Source organism: Anguilla rostrata, chromosome 10, assembly GCF_018555375.3.
Source record: "Anguilla rostrata isolate EN2019 chromosome 10, ASM1855537v3, whole genome shotgun sequence".
In the NCBI taxonomy this organism is placed as follows: Eukaryota; Metazoa; Chordata; class Actinopteri; order Anguilliformes; family Anguillidae; genus Anguilla; species Anguilla rostrata.
This window is the reverse complement of record NC_057942.1, coordinates 14363367-14378857: the sequence shown is the minus strand read 5'-3', so window position 1 is coordinate 14378857 and position 15491 is coordinate 14363367. Positions and strand designations below refer to the sequence as shown.

General features: G+C 42.9%; 1 protein-coding gene across 1 annotated transcript; it reads left to right on the top strand.

Moving 5' to 3' along the window:
- Positions 1 to 31: 31 nt before the first annotated feature.
- LOC135233718 (folylpolyglutamate synthase, mitochondrial-like) lies at positions 32 to 8854 on the top strand. Its single transcript, XM_064297517.1, has 14 exons — positions 32 to 43; positions 275 to 415; positions 661 to 714; positions 823 to 887; positions 1417 to 1531; positions 2640 to 2717; positions 4050 to 4111; positions 4421 to 4523; positions 5029 to 5106; positions 5513 to 5660; positions 6711 to 6849; positions 6996 to 7071; positions 7229 to 7295; positions 7464 to 8854. Exons 1-14 carry the CDS (start codon positions 32 to 34, stop codon positions 7829 to 7831), a joined length of 1506 nt encoding a protein of 501 aa, XP_064153587.1. The 3' UTR covers positions 7832 to 8854.
- The last annotated feature ends 6637 nt before the right edge of the window (positions 8855 to 15491 follow it).

Here is a 15491-nt window from a genome sequence, read left to right as displayed (position 1 = left end):
AAACACGATCAAGACCGTACGACTCCTCGGAATGGAATATCAGGTAAACTAAATGTCTCTCATAAATTATACGCTGTGTGTTGAACACCTCAACTGTAAATTCATAGCACCAAAATGACAGCAAGCTGGCGATGCGCACGGTATGATTTAGTGGGCTGCTTGTTACCATCTCAAAGACATATCATTTTTGTCAGCATTAAAGCAAATGACTGGGAAGCAGTGTTAGCATGCAGACCAATACAGAGCCAGGAGGTTTGATCGTGTGTGCTTGCAGGATGCGGTGCACGCGCTGAATGCGCTGCAGTCCAACAGCAGTGTTCTGGAGCAGCTGCAGCTGCAGCCGCAGCAGCAGAGGAGCCATCCCGACACGGCGCTGAGCGCCGCCAGGGCCTTTCTGCAGCGTGCTGGCCTCACGGTATACGGCTGAGCCTGCGGCCATCGATGTCGCGTGCGCATGCACTCACCCATGCACATCTGCAGACGCAAATGCATGCAAACATGCGTACTCGCATGCACACATACACACGTGCATATGCACACATTCACACAAATCAACACAGACATGCAAATATACACAATGTATGCGTGTTACCACATCTGTGAGCTTGTGCCTGTGTTTTGTCCTTAACAGATTTCTCCTTTTTGTTGCTTCTTTTTTAGATAGAAGAGCTTGACTGTCTCCATGCCATCCATGTTGCTGGGACCAAGGGCAAGGTGGAGGAGACTGTTGTGGCATGTGCTGTAGTTGTTGTGTAGAGGCATTTCTTCCAGCTGAGTAATTAATTCAAGACATACTTATATAACATGTGATTGCCCCTTTAGGGATCAACATGTGCTTTTACAGAAAATATACTCAGGAGTTATGGATTCCGCACTGGATTTTACAGGTAGCACACTAACAGCAAAACAGATCCTATCACATAACAGAACACATTCTACTCTGTTAACACGGAGGTACAAATTTTACAAAAAAATAATTTGTTCCACAAAGGAAAAAATGTAACTTTATCTGGACTTTGCTGCATAGTATCTCTGTTTGGATAATTATTGACTGAGTCTGAGTGAGTATGTGTGTGTGTGTGTGTGTGTGTGTAGAGTAATCTAACCCTAACTGCAGTGATGGCTTGCATAAGTTTGTCTTGTGAAAACTTGACTTTGATTGTTAACCTGAAAGGAAACTTCATATACTGACAAGCTGCATTGTCTGTTGAACTGCTGCTACTGTATTTTTGATGAGCCATTTGTTGTGTCCCTGTTTGATTGCCCCTTGTACACCCTGTACTGAACGCCTGGACTGCAGTTTAACATTGTGCAGTCAGGACAAGCTGTATCAATCTCATAAGCAGAATGCTAAATCTAATCGAAAAAATGTGACTGTCCTTGTCCGCTATTTAAAAAATGACATTTCATTTACAGCTCCCCACATCTGGTGGAAGTCAGAGAGAGAATTCGTATTAATGGTTACCCAATCAGCGAGGAGCTCTTCACAAAATATTTCTGGCAGGTCTATAAGCCACTGGAGGCAACAAAGGTAGGTTTGCTCTGAGATGCACTCAGTATATTTAATGCAATATATTTCTATGAAACATTAAAACAAGTAAAATCTTTTAAAAATCCACACCTCACCAAAGACCAAAAAACCACACCCCACCGATACATTATTTTATCGTATTGCCTATATTACAATATTTGATATAATTTCAATATTATTTCAAATATTACTTTGAAATCCATGTAAAACTAATAATATTTGGGAATGTACTATATGCAAATTCTGTATGGTAGAGATAACCCATCACACATTGATTAAAATGATGAATCATCTGTCAGGTGAACATTATGCAGAGGTGGTATTTTTAAGAGGCTTTACTTCTCCAAAGTCAGGCTTTTGTTCTAGCATACCTTTTGCGGAGGTACTGTTTTTTGCTGTGTCTCCTCACCTTTGTGGAACACTGGAATAACAGTGTGCCAGAAAAAAAAAACTATGTGCCAAAGGTTTTTTGAAACTTTGGAACATAGCTCTATTTGAGTAGAAATGGACTACCAATCCAATTGCCTAATCACCTCATTGAAGTCACGCTTAGCTTAAAAGACAGGTGGTTTACCTTTCCCTTCAGACAAAACATTTCATAGCTTTTCTCTATTTTTTGTTTCGCATTTTATTTGTGTTAACTCTTTTTCAAGAGGGCCCTGTCAAATTGTGTAAATCTTTAGTACATTATTTGAAAAACCCAGTTGTAACTGCAAGCTGCTCACATCCCCTCATTCCTCCAATAAAGTGGGACAGCTCAAATTAGCACAAGCTTGCATCTTCCACAAAATCCTGTTTCTTTTCACAATCCTGCAAACCAATTTTACGTATTTTTCTTGCAATATGGAATGCCCAATTGCATGTATATGCCGGACTCAACACTGAAACCTCCTCTGCACGTTGCAAAACACATTCTTCTGGTGGCCACCACTTCTTCATGCAGCATTCCACCGCCTAAACAGCATTGCTGCAGAGGAATACTCTTAAGGTGTAGCAAGACCAATGGCGGGTTGATTGGGTGTGTGAAGATTCAAGCCTTTCTGCCTGTATTGAAATGGTGCTGTATGCTGGTATTATATGCCTGCGATGTGCCCATGTCTGACTCCAGGATGCTCATGAGGGCACTATGCCCGCCTACTTCCTCTTCCTCACCATCATGGCCTTCCATGTCTTCCTCCAGGAGAAGGTGAGTCCCCTTCCTCACCTGCCTTCCACTTGTGTACTGCAACATGTACTGCAACATGCAGAATTCAGCCAATCACAGAACTTGTTTCCTGTTACTTGTTTTTTTTTGCCACCCCTACGTGCCTGCTGTTTAGTCAGTTTTACCATGGATTTTTTTAAAAAACATTCTATTGTGTTCAATAATGTCTTCGAAGCCAGACATTTTAACCTAGATGTCCTTAAAGGAGTACCATGGTGATTTTCACACTTTCTCGGTTTTATGTGCTATTTGCACAAGAGGCATTGAAGAAACACAATGAGCAAAGTATTAAATATGTCCGTTCTGTATTTTTGGAGAAATATGCGTTTTAAATTCATCGTCCTATTTTCAACCGGTTGAGAAAGTTGTCATTTTGCTACGTCACTAATACAGTAACTACTCCCATTTCCACGCCCCGTAAAGAAATCTGACAGCACACACCGTCCTGCTGTTCAGACAATGCAAATATTTGACTAACGTTAGGTTCACTTAAATTAGAGTACCTTTAGATTATTTCTGGTTATATTCATTTAGCTAGCTAGCTAACGTTAGCTAGCTAGGAGGTTTGCTTTCATAAGGCAATGTTATCGATAACGTTAGCTTGCTAGTTTGCTTTTATGAGGACGTTATAGTTGTGCTTTTATCTTAACTTGGCTAGCTAGATATCAAAAATTATAATTGGATATAAGTCAACGTCCTTACCTTAGCTATCTACCGATACTTGATATACTAGCCCTACTAAGCTAGCTAGCTTGTGAAAATTCAGTCTCCCAAAGAGAGCGCATATCATGGGGGTAGCTATGGAAACGGGACACGGTCTGTCAATCATAGCTAACTGACAGTTCTCATTACCACGCCCAGACGGTTCGGGTGAATTTTTATCGTGGGAAATTTAGGCTTAGAAAAATACGTTTTAAAGTGCATTGAAATGACTGAAGAATTAAAAAATTATGCACATTTGTTTTGTTGTTGCCTGAAGACAACTGGGAAGTGTCACGTTCAACCACCATGGTACTCCTTTAATGTGCTTTCCATTTTGGTGCTTGATTTACACAGAGAGTTTGTTTTTGTTTTCTTGTTCCAGCCAACAATCTTTTAGAACAGCTGTGCATCAGAATTAGTTTATACCCCTGGGGTGTAGAATTCACTCAGCCACCTCAATGGAGCCCTCTCCAAAATGACAAAAACTGCATGTCTGGCATGGAAACAGTGGTAACAGGCTTGAGCCAGAATGGATGGAGCATCCAATTAAGCATTTGATTGTTAAGTGGATCTGCTTAAATAAATTCTACAAGATATTTCCCTACATTGCAGGTAGATGTGGCAGTGATTGAAGTTGGAATCGGAGGTGCCTATGACTGCACAAATGTGATAAGGTAAAAGGAATATATTCAGAAGGCTTTTGAGATTGATAGCTCAGAGGTTGAGAGTAAAATAAAGGCCCACTCCAATTATGAGAATTGGGAATTTTAACTAAATCCTAGCGGCAGTTGTTATTGGACATAAACATGTCTCTCCTCCTTGAAATGAAAATCTGCTTTTCACCATTACCATCCCAAAACATCAATGCATACTACTGATGCCAGCTGATTTTTGTAGAATAGTGAAAATCACTCGAGTTACGTGACATCACTGTCACCATTTCTGTCTGACTTCATGAGAAGGATGTGACCTCTCGCTGGCAGGAAGCCGTGGGTGTGTGGGATCTCCTCCTTGGGAATTGATCACGCAAGCCTGCTGGGAGACACCGTAGAGGAGATCGCCTGGCAGAAAGCTGGCATTTTTAAAGTGAGGGCAGAGATGGGGGGGCGTGGTAGGACATTTCCTTAAATCAGCCAATGGCAGGGCCACCCAACCCTGTTCCTGGAGATCTAGCATCCTGTGTGCTGTCACTCCAACCCTAATATGGCACACCTGATTTTACTAATTAGCAGCTCGACGAGATCTGTAGCTGTTGAATGAGGTGTGCTTTGTCAGGGTTGGAGTGAGAACCTACAGTATGGTAGATCTCCAGGAACAGGGCTGGGCTGCCCTAGCCTATGGTGTGCTCTAACTGGATGTTTGTGATGGTGTTACATTATAACTTGTCTTACTAGAAGCTGTTCACCCCTGATGCACGCGTGTCCATCTGCGTCCCAGTGCCTGTGGATACATTCATGTGTGTTTTGTATGAGCATGTGCCTGCATTTGTGTGTGTGTGTGTGTGTGTGTGTGTGTGTGTGTGCGTGCGCATGCACATGGGCATGTTTGAGGGTGTGTGTTTATTGGTGCGTGAGCCTGCCTTTGCCCTCAGCCAGGTGTCCCAGCATTCACGGTGAAACAGTCAGACGCATCAATGGCTGTGCTGAAGGAAAGAGCCAAGGAGACTGAGGTAAGACTGGCCTCATTACACCATACTGATCAAACAGTGGTACTCTGTGAGCTAGCTGTTACACCAATACTCTGTAGTGACCAAACAGTGTTACTCTGTGAGCTAGCTGTTACACCAATACTCTGTAGTGACCAAACAGTGTTACTCTGTGAGCTGACAGTTACACCATTACTCTGCAGTGACCAAACAGTGTTACTCTGTGAATTGACTGTTACACCATTACTCAGTGCTGAGCACTTATCACCAGGTGTCTATGTTATACTGCTCTTGTGTAACGATCTTTGAACTCTGTTATACTGATTCTCTGTGCCATGTTTTAACCAGTGCTACTGGATACAGATTCTTAAATGGCCATCTAATTTTCCCAGCAGGGGTCATCTGATGCTCTTCATTTCTCTGCCCACAGTGTGCTCTCTCTGTGTGTCCAGACCTGAGGGAGTACCCAGCCCCGGCCCGGTCAGCGCGTCTGGGCCTGTCGGGTCAGCACCAGCGCTGCAACGCCGCCCTCGCCCTGCAGCTGAGCCGCCGCTGGCTGCAGCACAGGCACCAGCCTGGTATACACGCGTGTGCATGCGTGCATGCATGCAACAGAGTGCGTGTGCTTTGCTGACCCTGGTGGTATGTAACGAGGACAGTTTGGTGATTTATGGACATTGTGACAGTGTTGTGCTTGCATGCATGGACCCCTGTGTTGTGTATGTGTACGAGGGACAGTTTGGGTGGTATTTATGGACATTGTGACAGTGATGTGCTTTCATGCATGGACCCCTGTGTTGTGTATGTATACGAGGGACAGTTTGGGTGGTATTTATGGAAATTGTGACAGTGTTGTGTTGTGTGTGTATATGAGGGACAGTTTGGGCTGTATTTGTGGACAGTGTGATATACAATGCATTTCGTAGCTGCTGAATTTGTATTCTCGCAGAAAAGCACCAGCCTACAGCAGGGAATGCTGGGCTCTCCCAGGCTCCTGCGTTCCAGCCCACCGTCCTCATGATGAAAGGTTTGTGAGAAGTCGCAGTGGCAACAGCCTGCTCCTATTTGATTCATTTACCAGTGGGCTGACACATATAAGACAGGCCAAGTGAAGTGTATGACTGTTTCCTGAGCAGTCCAATCTTACTGTACTCTCATTATTGAGTCCTGCACCCAGCTGTATTTCCTACAGCAGTTATGTTGCTGACATGACTTTGACATGAAAATGTTGCTGAAGGTTTGTGGTAGTGCTCCTGACCGATACCAATTAGCGTATAAGCTCTAAACGAAGGGGACAGACCAGGAATATGCCTCTCAAACAGTATTTCGTTACACATCAATAAATTGCATAGGGATTGCATTGGCTGCTGGGTGTGTCAACCAGTTAAGACACAGTTCCGGTGTGGAATGCATCCCACAGTATGATATCACATCTAGACCATGTCATTTCCAGCTGGCAGCCCCACAAGATTGTGCATTACTGGTTATGACATCACCCCAGAGTCCCCATTGCACTGTTGAGTGGAGGAAGCACAATGAAGCTATTATTAAGTAATTAGGAAGGAGATACTTGAGTGAAAGAAATGTGGATGAGAGGACATGATTATTCATAAGGGCTCCCCCTGCAGGGCTGGAGGACACAGAATGGCTCGGTCGCTCCCAGATCCTGAGGCACGGTCCCATCACCTACTTCCTGGATGGGGCCCACACCACTGACAGCATGCTGGCCTGCGTGCGCTGGTTCAGAGAGCAGGAGAGAGTAGACACGTGAGCCTCTGTGTGTGTGTGTGTGTTTGTGAGTGTGTGTGTGTGTACGCGTGTGCACAGTGTGTGTGTGTGTATGTGTGCACGTGTGTGTGTTTGTGAGTGTGTGTGTGTACGCCTGTGTGCCTTCACTGCTCTGTGTGTGACAGGGGGCCTGTGGTCAGAGTACTGCTGTTCAATGCTACAGGGGAGAGAGACTGCACAGCTTTGCTGAAGCCGCTCGTGGTAAGTACACCAGGTGCTGGTGAATACTTGAAGTTTGTTCCACAGCCAGCTGTCAGACGACGCTGCCACTTCCCCCTGACCAAAGCACTTCACTGTCATTTTGTCCTGTCGGTAAAAGTTGTTTCTTTTAAACAATACAAATGATTTTTTTCCTTAGGATTGCCGCTTTGACTTTGCCGTGTTCTGTCCGAACGTTGTGGAAACAATTGCACCACACGACTCAGGTGAGAGAAAGGTGTCGTTTGAGAGTACTGTTTGAGTGTGTGTGCTGTTTTGTCATTGCTGACAAAATGGCGCACACTCATGTTCGTTTCTGTGTCCGTGTGTCCTCTTGTTTTGTAGTTTCTTTGTGTGCTAGAGTTCTCACCTCACCGTAACCCTTCTCTGTGCAGACAAGCGCTGTTCCCAGATGGCAACGGAGAAGATGCTGACCCGTTGCCTCGACAACCAGAGCAGGTGGCTGAGCTTGTGTGAGCAAAGGGGGGCCGATCTGCTCTACGATGGCAGGCCTCATCTGGGGGCTGAGCGGAGGACGCACACCCTGGTGTTCCCCTGCATTCTCAGTGCCCTCTGGTGGATGACCCAGGGAAAGGATCCTATCTTGGCCTCACGGTGCAGGAGTTTCCTCCCAGGACTGTCCAGCGATAGTGCTAAGGCTGCACCCCTAAGAGGGGCTGCAGACATTCACATTCTCATCACAGGAAGCCTGCATTTGGTTGGGGGTGTTCTGAAACACCTGGACCCCTCCCTATCAACTTAATCTGTACCATTGTTTACTAAAGATACTGCACACATGACTGAAAATATCACTGCAATCAGTGTATAGCAGCTTGAAGCTGTTAATGCACTTTGTGCACTGACACTGTCTGATGGTGGTGTGCCAACTTGCTTTTAACCTTTGAACCCTAGGTTTTTGGAATGTTTTTTTGTCAGTGTTAAAGAACTCCGTTGCTTTCAATAGCGATTGCTGCATTAGAATTTTGAATGTTCAGTTAAGAACATTCTAATTACATATTTTGATTTTGCACCTCAGAGACCGAGTAAGACCCGAACACCTCAGGCTGCACTGGGTGCCATTTCACCCCTTCTGCATAGCCACCCTGTCATTGTCAGAGATTTGCTTAAAGATCGGTCCCCAAGCTGCAAACATACTTGGGTTTATAGGTCACGCAGGCAGTTGTCCGCATATCTCATGGTCTAGGTCATGCTTATACTGTGTATACACATTTTCTGCCTCACCCAATGACTCAGTGTGTGTCACAACACCCCCATTCATATCAAGAACCCCTCCAAAAATGTGGTTTAACCTTCTTGTCATGACCAGACTGACATAACCTAAAGCTTTTTACAGGTGCGGTACCATTGTCTTTTCAGAAGGCAAAGCCACTTTTAATGCTCTCGTGGGTGTGTTTACATGTGTATTAAAACATGGGTTTTGTGTTGAGTCTGCCAGCTCTGTGCTGAATGCACCTGTCAGTGTTTATAAATCAAATTCCATGCATTTAGTTTTAGTTGTACAGTACAATATTTTGAGTGTTATAATTACAGGCCAAAATGTTTTTGGTGAAAGGTACAGTCAAAATGTTGCAGAACATCCAAATAGAAAGTGTTCACTTCTACCCAAAAGACAAAGTGAGATTTTAATGGCAACATGCCAGATGCACAAGTATTTACTCGTGTACGGTTATTATATAAATCATTCACGATTACATTCAAGATTCAAGATCAAATTTAGCATAAAATCTAAGAACATTCTACAGACGGGTGACAATGAAAAAAAAACCACCAAGCCACCAGATCAGCTTAAATGTGCCTTGGCATAGATTCTACAGGTCTCTGGAACTCTACTCTTCCTCATTGGTGTTTTTATGATGGTGGTGGGGAGTGGCGTCTAACACATAGGTCCAGAATCTCCCATAGGTGTTCAACTGGGTTGAGATCTGATGACTGAAGGCCATAGCATATTATTCGCATCATTTTCATCTTCATAAAACCATTCAGTGACCCCTCGTGCCCCATGGATGGGGCATTGTCATCCTGGAAGAGACCACTCCCATCAGGATAGAAATGTTTCAACACAGGATAAAGGTGATCACTCTGAATAACTTTATATTGATTTGCAGTCACCCTTCCCTCTCAGGAGACAAGTGGCCCCAAGCTATGCCAAGAAAATGTCCCCCACAGAATAACTGAGCCACCAAACTCCCTCACTGTAGGGGTTGAGCATTCAGGCCTGTACCATTCTCTTGGTGTACACCACACATGCAATCACCCGCTTGTCCAGAATACTGCCTATGGTTTTTGCACCACTGAACTCTCAAATGTGCACGTGTCTTTGTAATTAGGTCTAATTTTTTATGCACTGTAATCCTACTATAATATCCCTCTCTATGTAATTGTTGATGGACTGTTCTTGCTGACACAGTCTGCATCAACATTCTCTATCACCGAAAGAAGAGTTTCTCTCCTCTGTTTTTTATTACATATCACACTAATGCATGGGTATTACGGTCATCAAATGTGCGCTTTCGACCGCCATTTCTGATCCTATTTACTGATGTCTTTCCCATAGATCTAAATACAGATGTCACCTTACTCACTGTTTCTATTGAAACAGTACCCAGTTGAGCAGTCTTGGTGACTGAACCTCCTGCCAAAATCAATTTATTCCTTTTGCCATTTTGATTCAAAATTGAGGTCAACTCGGCCTGTTCAGCATTTTTATACATGCCACAGAGCATGATAGGATGTTAATTGTTTAATTGTATCATGCTGTACACCTGTATAGACGCATCTGCATTTGTTATGTTTGTCCACTCATATAAAGATAAAGTTTGAATAAAGATCCATTGTGATGTTTAGCATGTATAAAATCTTCGAAAATTCTATAAACAAGACCCAAATTAGATGTTTTCCAAATATTGCAAATGCATAGGATATTCTTATTGTAACAGCTGTCAGTTACAGCTACCTCCTGCAAGCTGTTCGTATTATATGGTACATTGTCTATAAAAGAACAGGCATACACACTCCAAATAGGTCTTGGTTTGAGGTGCTGGGTCAAAAGTAATAAGAAATAAAGGCTCCCATATTATCCTTCAAAGGCAAAGTGATCATTCTATTTTACTAGGTGACACCACATAGTTAAATAACAGCACATAATACATTCATCTCAGCTGCCGTTACACTTCACACCTTGGATTGCTGTAAATAAAGCTCACAGATTATCATATTTGTTTTACATTACATCATAATCCCACATACATAGCATAGACAAACTCAGGTCTTATTGAGGATTTGTTGTCAAAATCCCAAAATTACAGGTTTCATATCCCAGGTGGGGCAGTGCTATTGCCCTCAGTCACGATATTTGTATTGAATAGCCACAGTGAAAACACAATTATAATAATAGATAATACTGTATGTTAATACAATTGGTTTGGCACTTTATGTTTGATTCATAGGGAGGTAATGCATTAAACAGAGACTAATTAGCAGTATAAAACTGTAGTGATGCTGATTAGCAAAGCAACAATGGCAATAATTAGAAGTGCCATGCCAGAGGTGCTCCTGCAAACAAACAAATAAAGTCACAATCAAAGTACATTTGGTACCGAAGTACAAACAGTAAAATATTCAGTGTTAAATCAAGTCTTGCAGAGTATACATGGTCCCTTTTGGACTTATATGGACTCTGTTGAGTTGAATTAACACTGGACATTTTACTGTGCTGGTGTCGGTAAAACAATGTCCCCATACTGTACCCTGTTATTGTACCAATATCTAAGTAATGATAGTGAATTTTGAAATAAGACAGAATTATCCAATCACATGAGACAAAGCTGTGTGTCATTTGTATGATTTACCGATTAATCAAAGAAGAATGGAGAGAACACCAAGAAAAGCATTTATTTGTTTGTTTATTATTTATTAAATTAAATTTAAGTAAATTATTAATTTTTTATGTGAATTGTTTGGTAATTCAGTATTGCAACACAATTTTACAGAAAACTTGAATGCTTGAGTGGCATTAATTCAACTATGATGTGATTAGGGGAGTTGAACTTAAAAGGAGTATGGGGGATGCAAGTTTGTATATGTTAGGCATTCCTTTGTTAAAAAGTATTTTTTAGAATAAATGTAAAATAACATAATTGTTTTACATTCTATTAATGGTGTGAATTCCACCTTCATCCGTTTGCTACATAAAATCTAAATGTCGGTAGTTCAAGAGAAGAATGAAAAATAAATCACTGATAAGGGCTCAGTCCCACAAATACATATTAGTGTTATTAGCTGCTGGTGATTTCTTTCCTCAAAATATTCCTCAAAACTCCCCACCTTCACTTGGCTCCAATATAAATCTTCACGACTCTTCCCCCATACCTCCTTTTCAAATGTAAAGTATTATCGCCATTTATTATTTATACGGTGTTCGCATCTCATTCAAAGGCTTTGATAGACCCATGGCATTATCTCCCTCTAGCGCATATTACACAGAACAACTTCAGTAAAAATTTTCCATGCTTCAGTTGGAGCTCCAGTTCTAGATACATACCACAAGAGGGCGGTGTGCTGTGTGCATTACAGAAAGCTGGCCACTTCAAACTAGTTCCAGGGGTACCTTGAAGAAACATACATTTTTAATTTATACTGTAATATGCCACATATCTTTTAAAATCTGAGTGTATTACATTATATTATGATGCACCGATGATATAAAGAAGTCAATCAGATACTGAAAGCGAAAGAAGAAATGCATTTTGGCTAATTAGGTGCTTTGGGGCTTGTTTGGACAGTCTCTTTTATGGGAAGACCCTTGTTATTAATTTGGGAGTCTAACAGGCATATATGAGTAGAGATGAGCACTAGTAATTCAGCAATAATGAGAAATAACTCTGAACAAGCAACCATAAATACACATATTAATCAAAATAAATTCATTAAGCTTATAAAGCTCTCAGGTACAACATTTAAAAAATAGTAGTGGCTCAGTCTAGTGGTAGTCTTGGGGTAAAATATTAGATGATTCCGTTCATGAAATTTGTAACAACAATGAGAGGAACCTGAATATATAAAATAGACAGCACACATTAGAATTTCATAGACATCTCATAGTTTAATGTTTTACAGTTGGCTAGAGTACTGTCCATTGTGAGGAAACGGATTATGGGAGAAATGCATTCAGCTTGGCAGGGAAAAGAAGGATTTCCTGGGTTTGGTGTGCATCTACGTATCTGCCTTATTTCCCCCGCTGTGAGAAATGTATGTTTGGTGAGGCATCTCTGCTGCTTCCCTCTGTGAGGCTTATTACTATGACTCAGCTCCCTTATGAAGTCTTTGGCCAGAAATGGTGTTCCTGAATATTAATGCCACTGTTACTGCACTTATATGGATTTCCCTGTGTTTTCATTCTATCTCATGCTTCTAGTGGTTCAAAGTGCTGCTGAATGTTTAAAAGCATGAAGTGAGGATGGCGGTGGCAGAAGGCGGAGACGAGTGCAATTCCAGGGCAGAATCCCCGTCTAACCCGAGTCCCGATCAGGGTTTTATCAAATTAATCCGGCTAACCCCCCCCCATGTGTGTCGGCAATGATCTAACGCCAGGAGGGATTTCGGATTAACAACAACAGATGCCAGTGACTGGCCTGCTTAATTCTCCCACACACCTCCGTTCTGCACGGGCAACCATGTTCTTCAACTGTGTTGCCGCAAGAAAAATCCACGCGGTGCTTTAATTGCTTTCTCTTTAGGTAAAGTAAGATCTGGCACGTTTGGCAAATACTCAATTTCCAGTCTTTTTTTTTCTAAATGATGTAATAATACACCAGGCAACCAGTTACGTGGGCCGGGGTTATGGGGGAAAACCAAGTCGAGAAGATTCTGGATCTTGAGTGCGTCACGCGGGAGGGAAACGGTTCACTTCGGCGGGAAAGCGGGCCGGGCGGCGAGCGGGAGGACAGGCTGAGACGGATGATGGAGCGCGGCGATAAAAGAGCCCATGCATCTCTCCGCGGGCCCGGCCTCGTAAATCCTGGCCGTCCTCCCGATATCAAAGAGGAGGGGGCGGTGGTTTCTCACCGTTCGTCTCTCGGGCACGCAGCGGCGTCCGATCTGCCGCCGTCGCCTGGCGGCGCGGCTCGCCCTCGCGCCCTTTGTTTACCGCCCCGGTCGGAAACCTCAAAGCGCGAGCAGTAACAAAGGTTTTAAGAGACCCGCACTCAGCGAGGGGACCCGGACCGTCATAAAGCCGCCCTGTTTCTCACCGGTTAACACGCGCATTAGGGGCTCGTTACCTCGCAAATGAGCCTGTGCTTTTCAGGGCTTTCCCATCCTTTAATTGGATATATACAGCCCTGCTTTTGGGTGCCATTAAATAAATAAACAAAAGCTTTCCCACTGCTTTCTCATTTCCTGTTGGACACAGGTGATTTAGCTTAGTGAGAGACTGGATATGACTAAGTGCCTTCTGCATTCTGTGCCCTAGTTGGGTAGGTGACTAATGGAGAGAACAGGTGAATTTTATGCCCATGCTATAAATACTCTTAGTGGACATCGGTTAATGAGACTAGCCTATTTACACCTGCTGCATATCACCGTCAGTGTACACGGCCCCTTATTTAGTCACCCACTTGTGGGGATTCCATTAAAGTGAACCCTCCTCTGATTCCACCATGTTGTCTTAACATATATGACAATGATTAAAATCTCCATACAGGATAAACAGTGTTGTGGTCTTGGGAAAACTAAGCTTGTTGCAGGACCTTGGCTTTTTACTTAAGATTTAGGTCCCACCTCTTATATCTCCAGCTATTATCTGAACCAGAATATGGTCCAATTTATTTAGTCCTTGATGGATTTTTTCTGGCTGGTTATGACAAGTTATAAACTCTGTTAAGAGGAATTATCTCACAAGTCATTGATCAGCTAAGATAAGAGTTTTCACAAACAAAGATAGGGTTGAAATTATGCTGATTTAATCTTTCCATAAAGTAAGATGCTAAATACACAAACCAGATAAAAGCCAATATTGCACAATATTCAAGTGTCTTCAGAATATTCAATGCACCCACAAGCTCATTTCCACTGTGTATAAATGCTAAATTTTCTGCAACCCTTTCAGAAAAGCGCAGCACAGATAACAGAAATGACATCATTCATAGTTACTACGCTTCCTCTGCTCACAGACCACACACTGATGCTTTATAACTGAATGTTAGCCGCACATACGGTATCTATTTTGTGATTGAGGAGGATCCACTCAAGGACGTACACTAAGCATTTGAAAATAAAGTTCTCCCACAAGCCCCGTGACGATTCGCAGCGCGTCATCTCACTTGTTGGCACATGTCACATTCTGACACTGCGGTCACGAACAGTTTTTAACGGGATGAAGAGTCCCTGTGATGGGTAGATAAAAACAGACAAGCACTGACAGAAAAACAAAAACAAACTTGCTTTGCTTTGTTAAAGATAGCATTTAGATGACATGGCACATGCAGACTGAGTGGACGGAAGTGTGAGCAAATGTTACGGGGGATGCAAGCGATGACCTCACCGGATTTTTTAATAACGTGCTCTTATCCGCAATCTCTCCGCAGTAAGAACGCAAGCTCCTTACAGGCAGAAATATTGCTGCGTCTGATGTTTCCATCTGAAGGAACTTAATATGGAAAAATTCAAATAAAAAGCAATCGTGGAGGTTGACGGGGCAGGACTGTGGACCTGTGTGACCTTGTGGCCCGGTCAGTCTTGCTGTGTAAGGACTGGGAGGGTCAGGCATGCTCGCCTTCCTTTTCGTGCCCAGTTTAGCCTTCCAGTCCCAATCTGAGCGTGCTGTGGTTACGCCCGGCCCGGGTGAGCAGGGGTGCCGCTGCGATGAGGTCCCGCAGCCTGGCGGGTGTTGCAGGGCGCACTGCAGGGAGATAAGCTCGTGTTCACAAAGGACCCATCAATCCATTGACGGCTCCGGCGCGCAGACTTCAAATCCTGGCCCGGACTTCTCCGTCCCCCATACAACCACTCACCACTTCACAAGCTCATTAGGAGACATGACATTTCTCACAACTGTTTATGTATGGGTGAACGTGTGTGTACCTCCCTGCTGAACATTTGTGCATTTACAAATATAAAATGACAAGTGCAGGAGAAAAGGAAAACAACCAACAGCAGTGTATGATAACTGTTTTCATCTGTTACTCATTATCTACCTTCAACTGTCCCGTGCCAACACAGTTTTTTTTTGTACTCATACTGTACAATACTCAGAACAACATACACTTAATGTGATCACAGCCGGTTTAATCTGTCCCTTTCTTGAATAATCCACATTGTTATTAATTCATTGTAATGAGTCACTTGACATATCTAAATTTTTGGTAAGGTATGTATTGCATACCATATCAAAAATTTAAATTATG

Coding starts and splice junctions, on each gene's coding strand:
- LOC135233718 (XM_064297517.1), top strand. Junction 4,112..4,420: donor GACTGCACAAATGTGATAAG/GTAAAAGGAATA, acceptor TCTCGCTGGCAG/GAAGCCGTGGGTGTGTGGGA. Junction 4,524..5,028: donor AGAAAGCTGGCATTTTTAAA/GTGAGGGCAGAG, acceptor CTTTGCCCTCAG/CCAGGTGTCCCAGCATTCAC.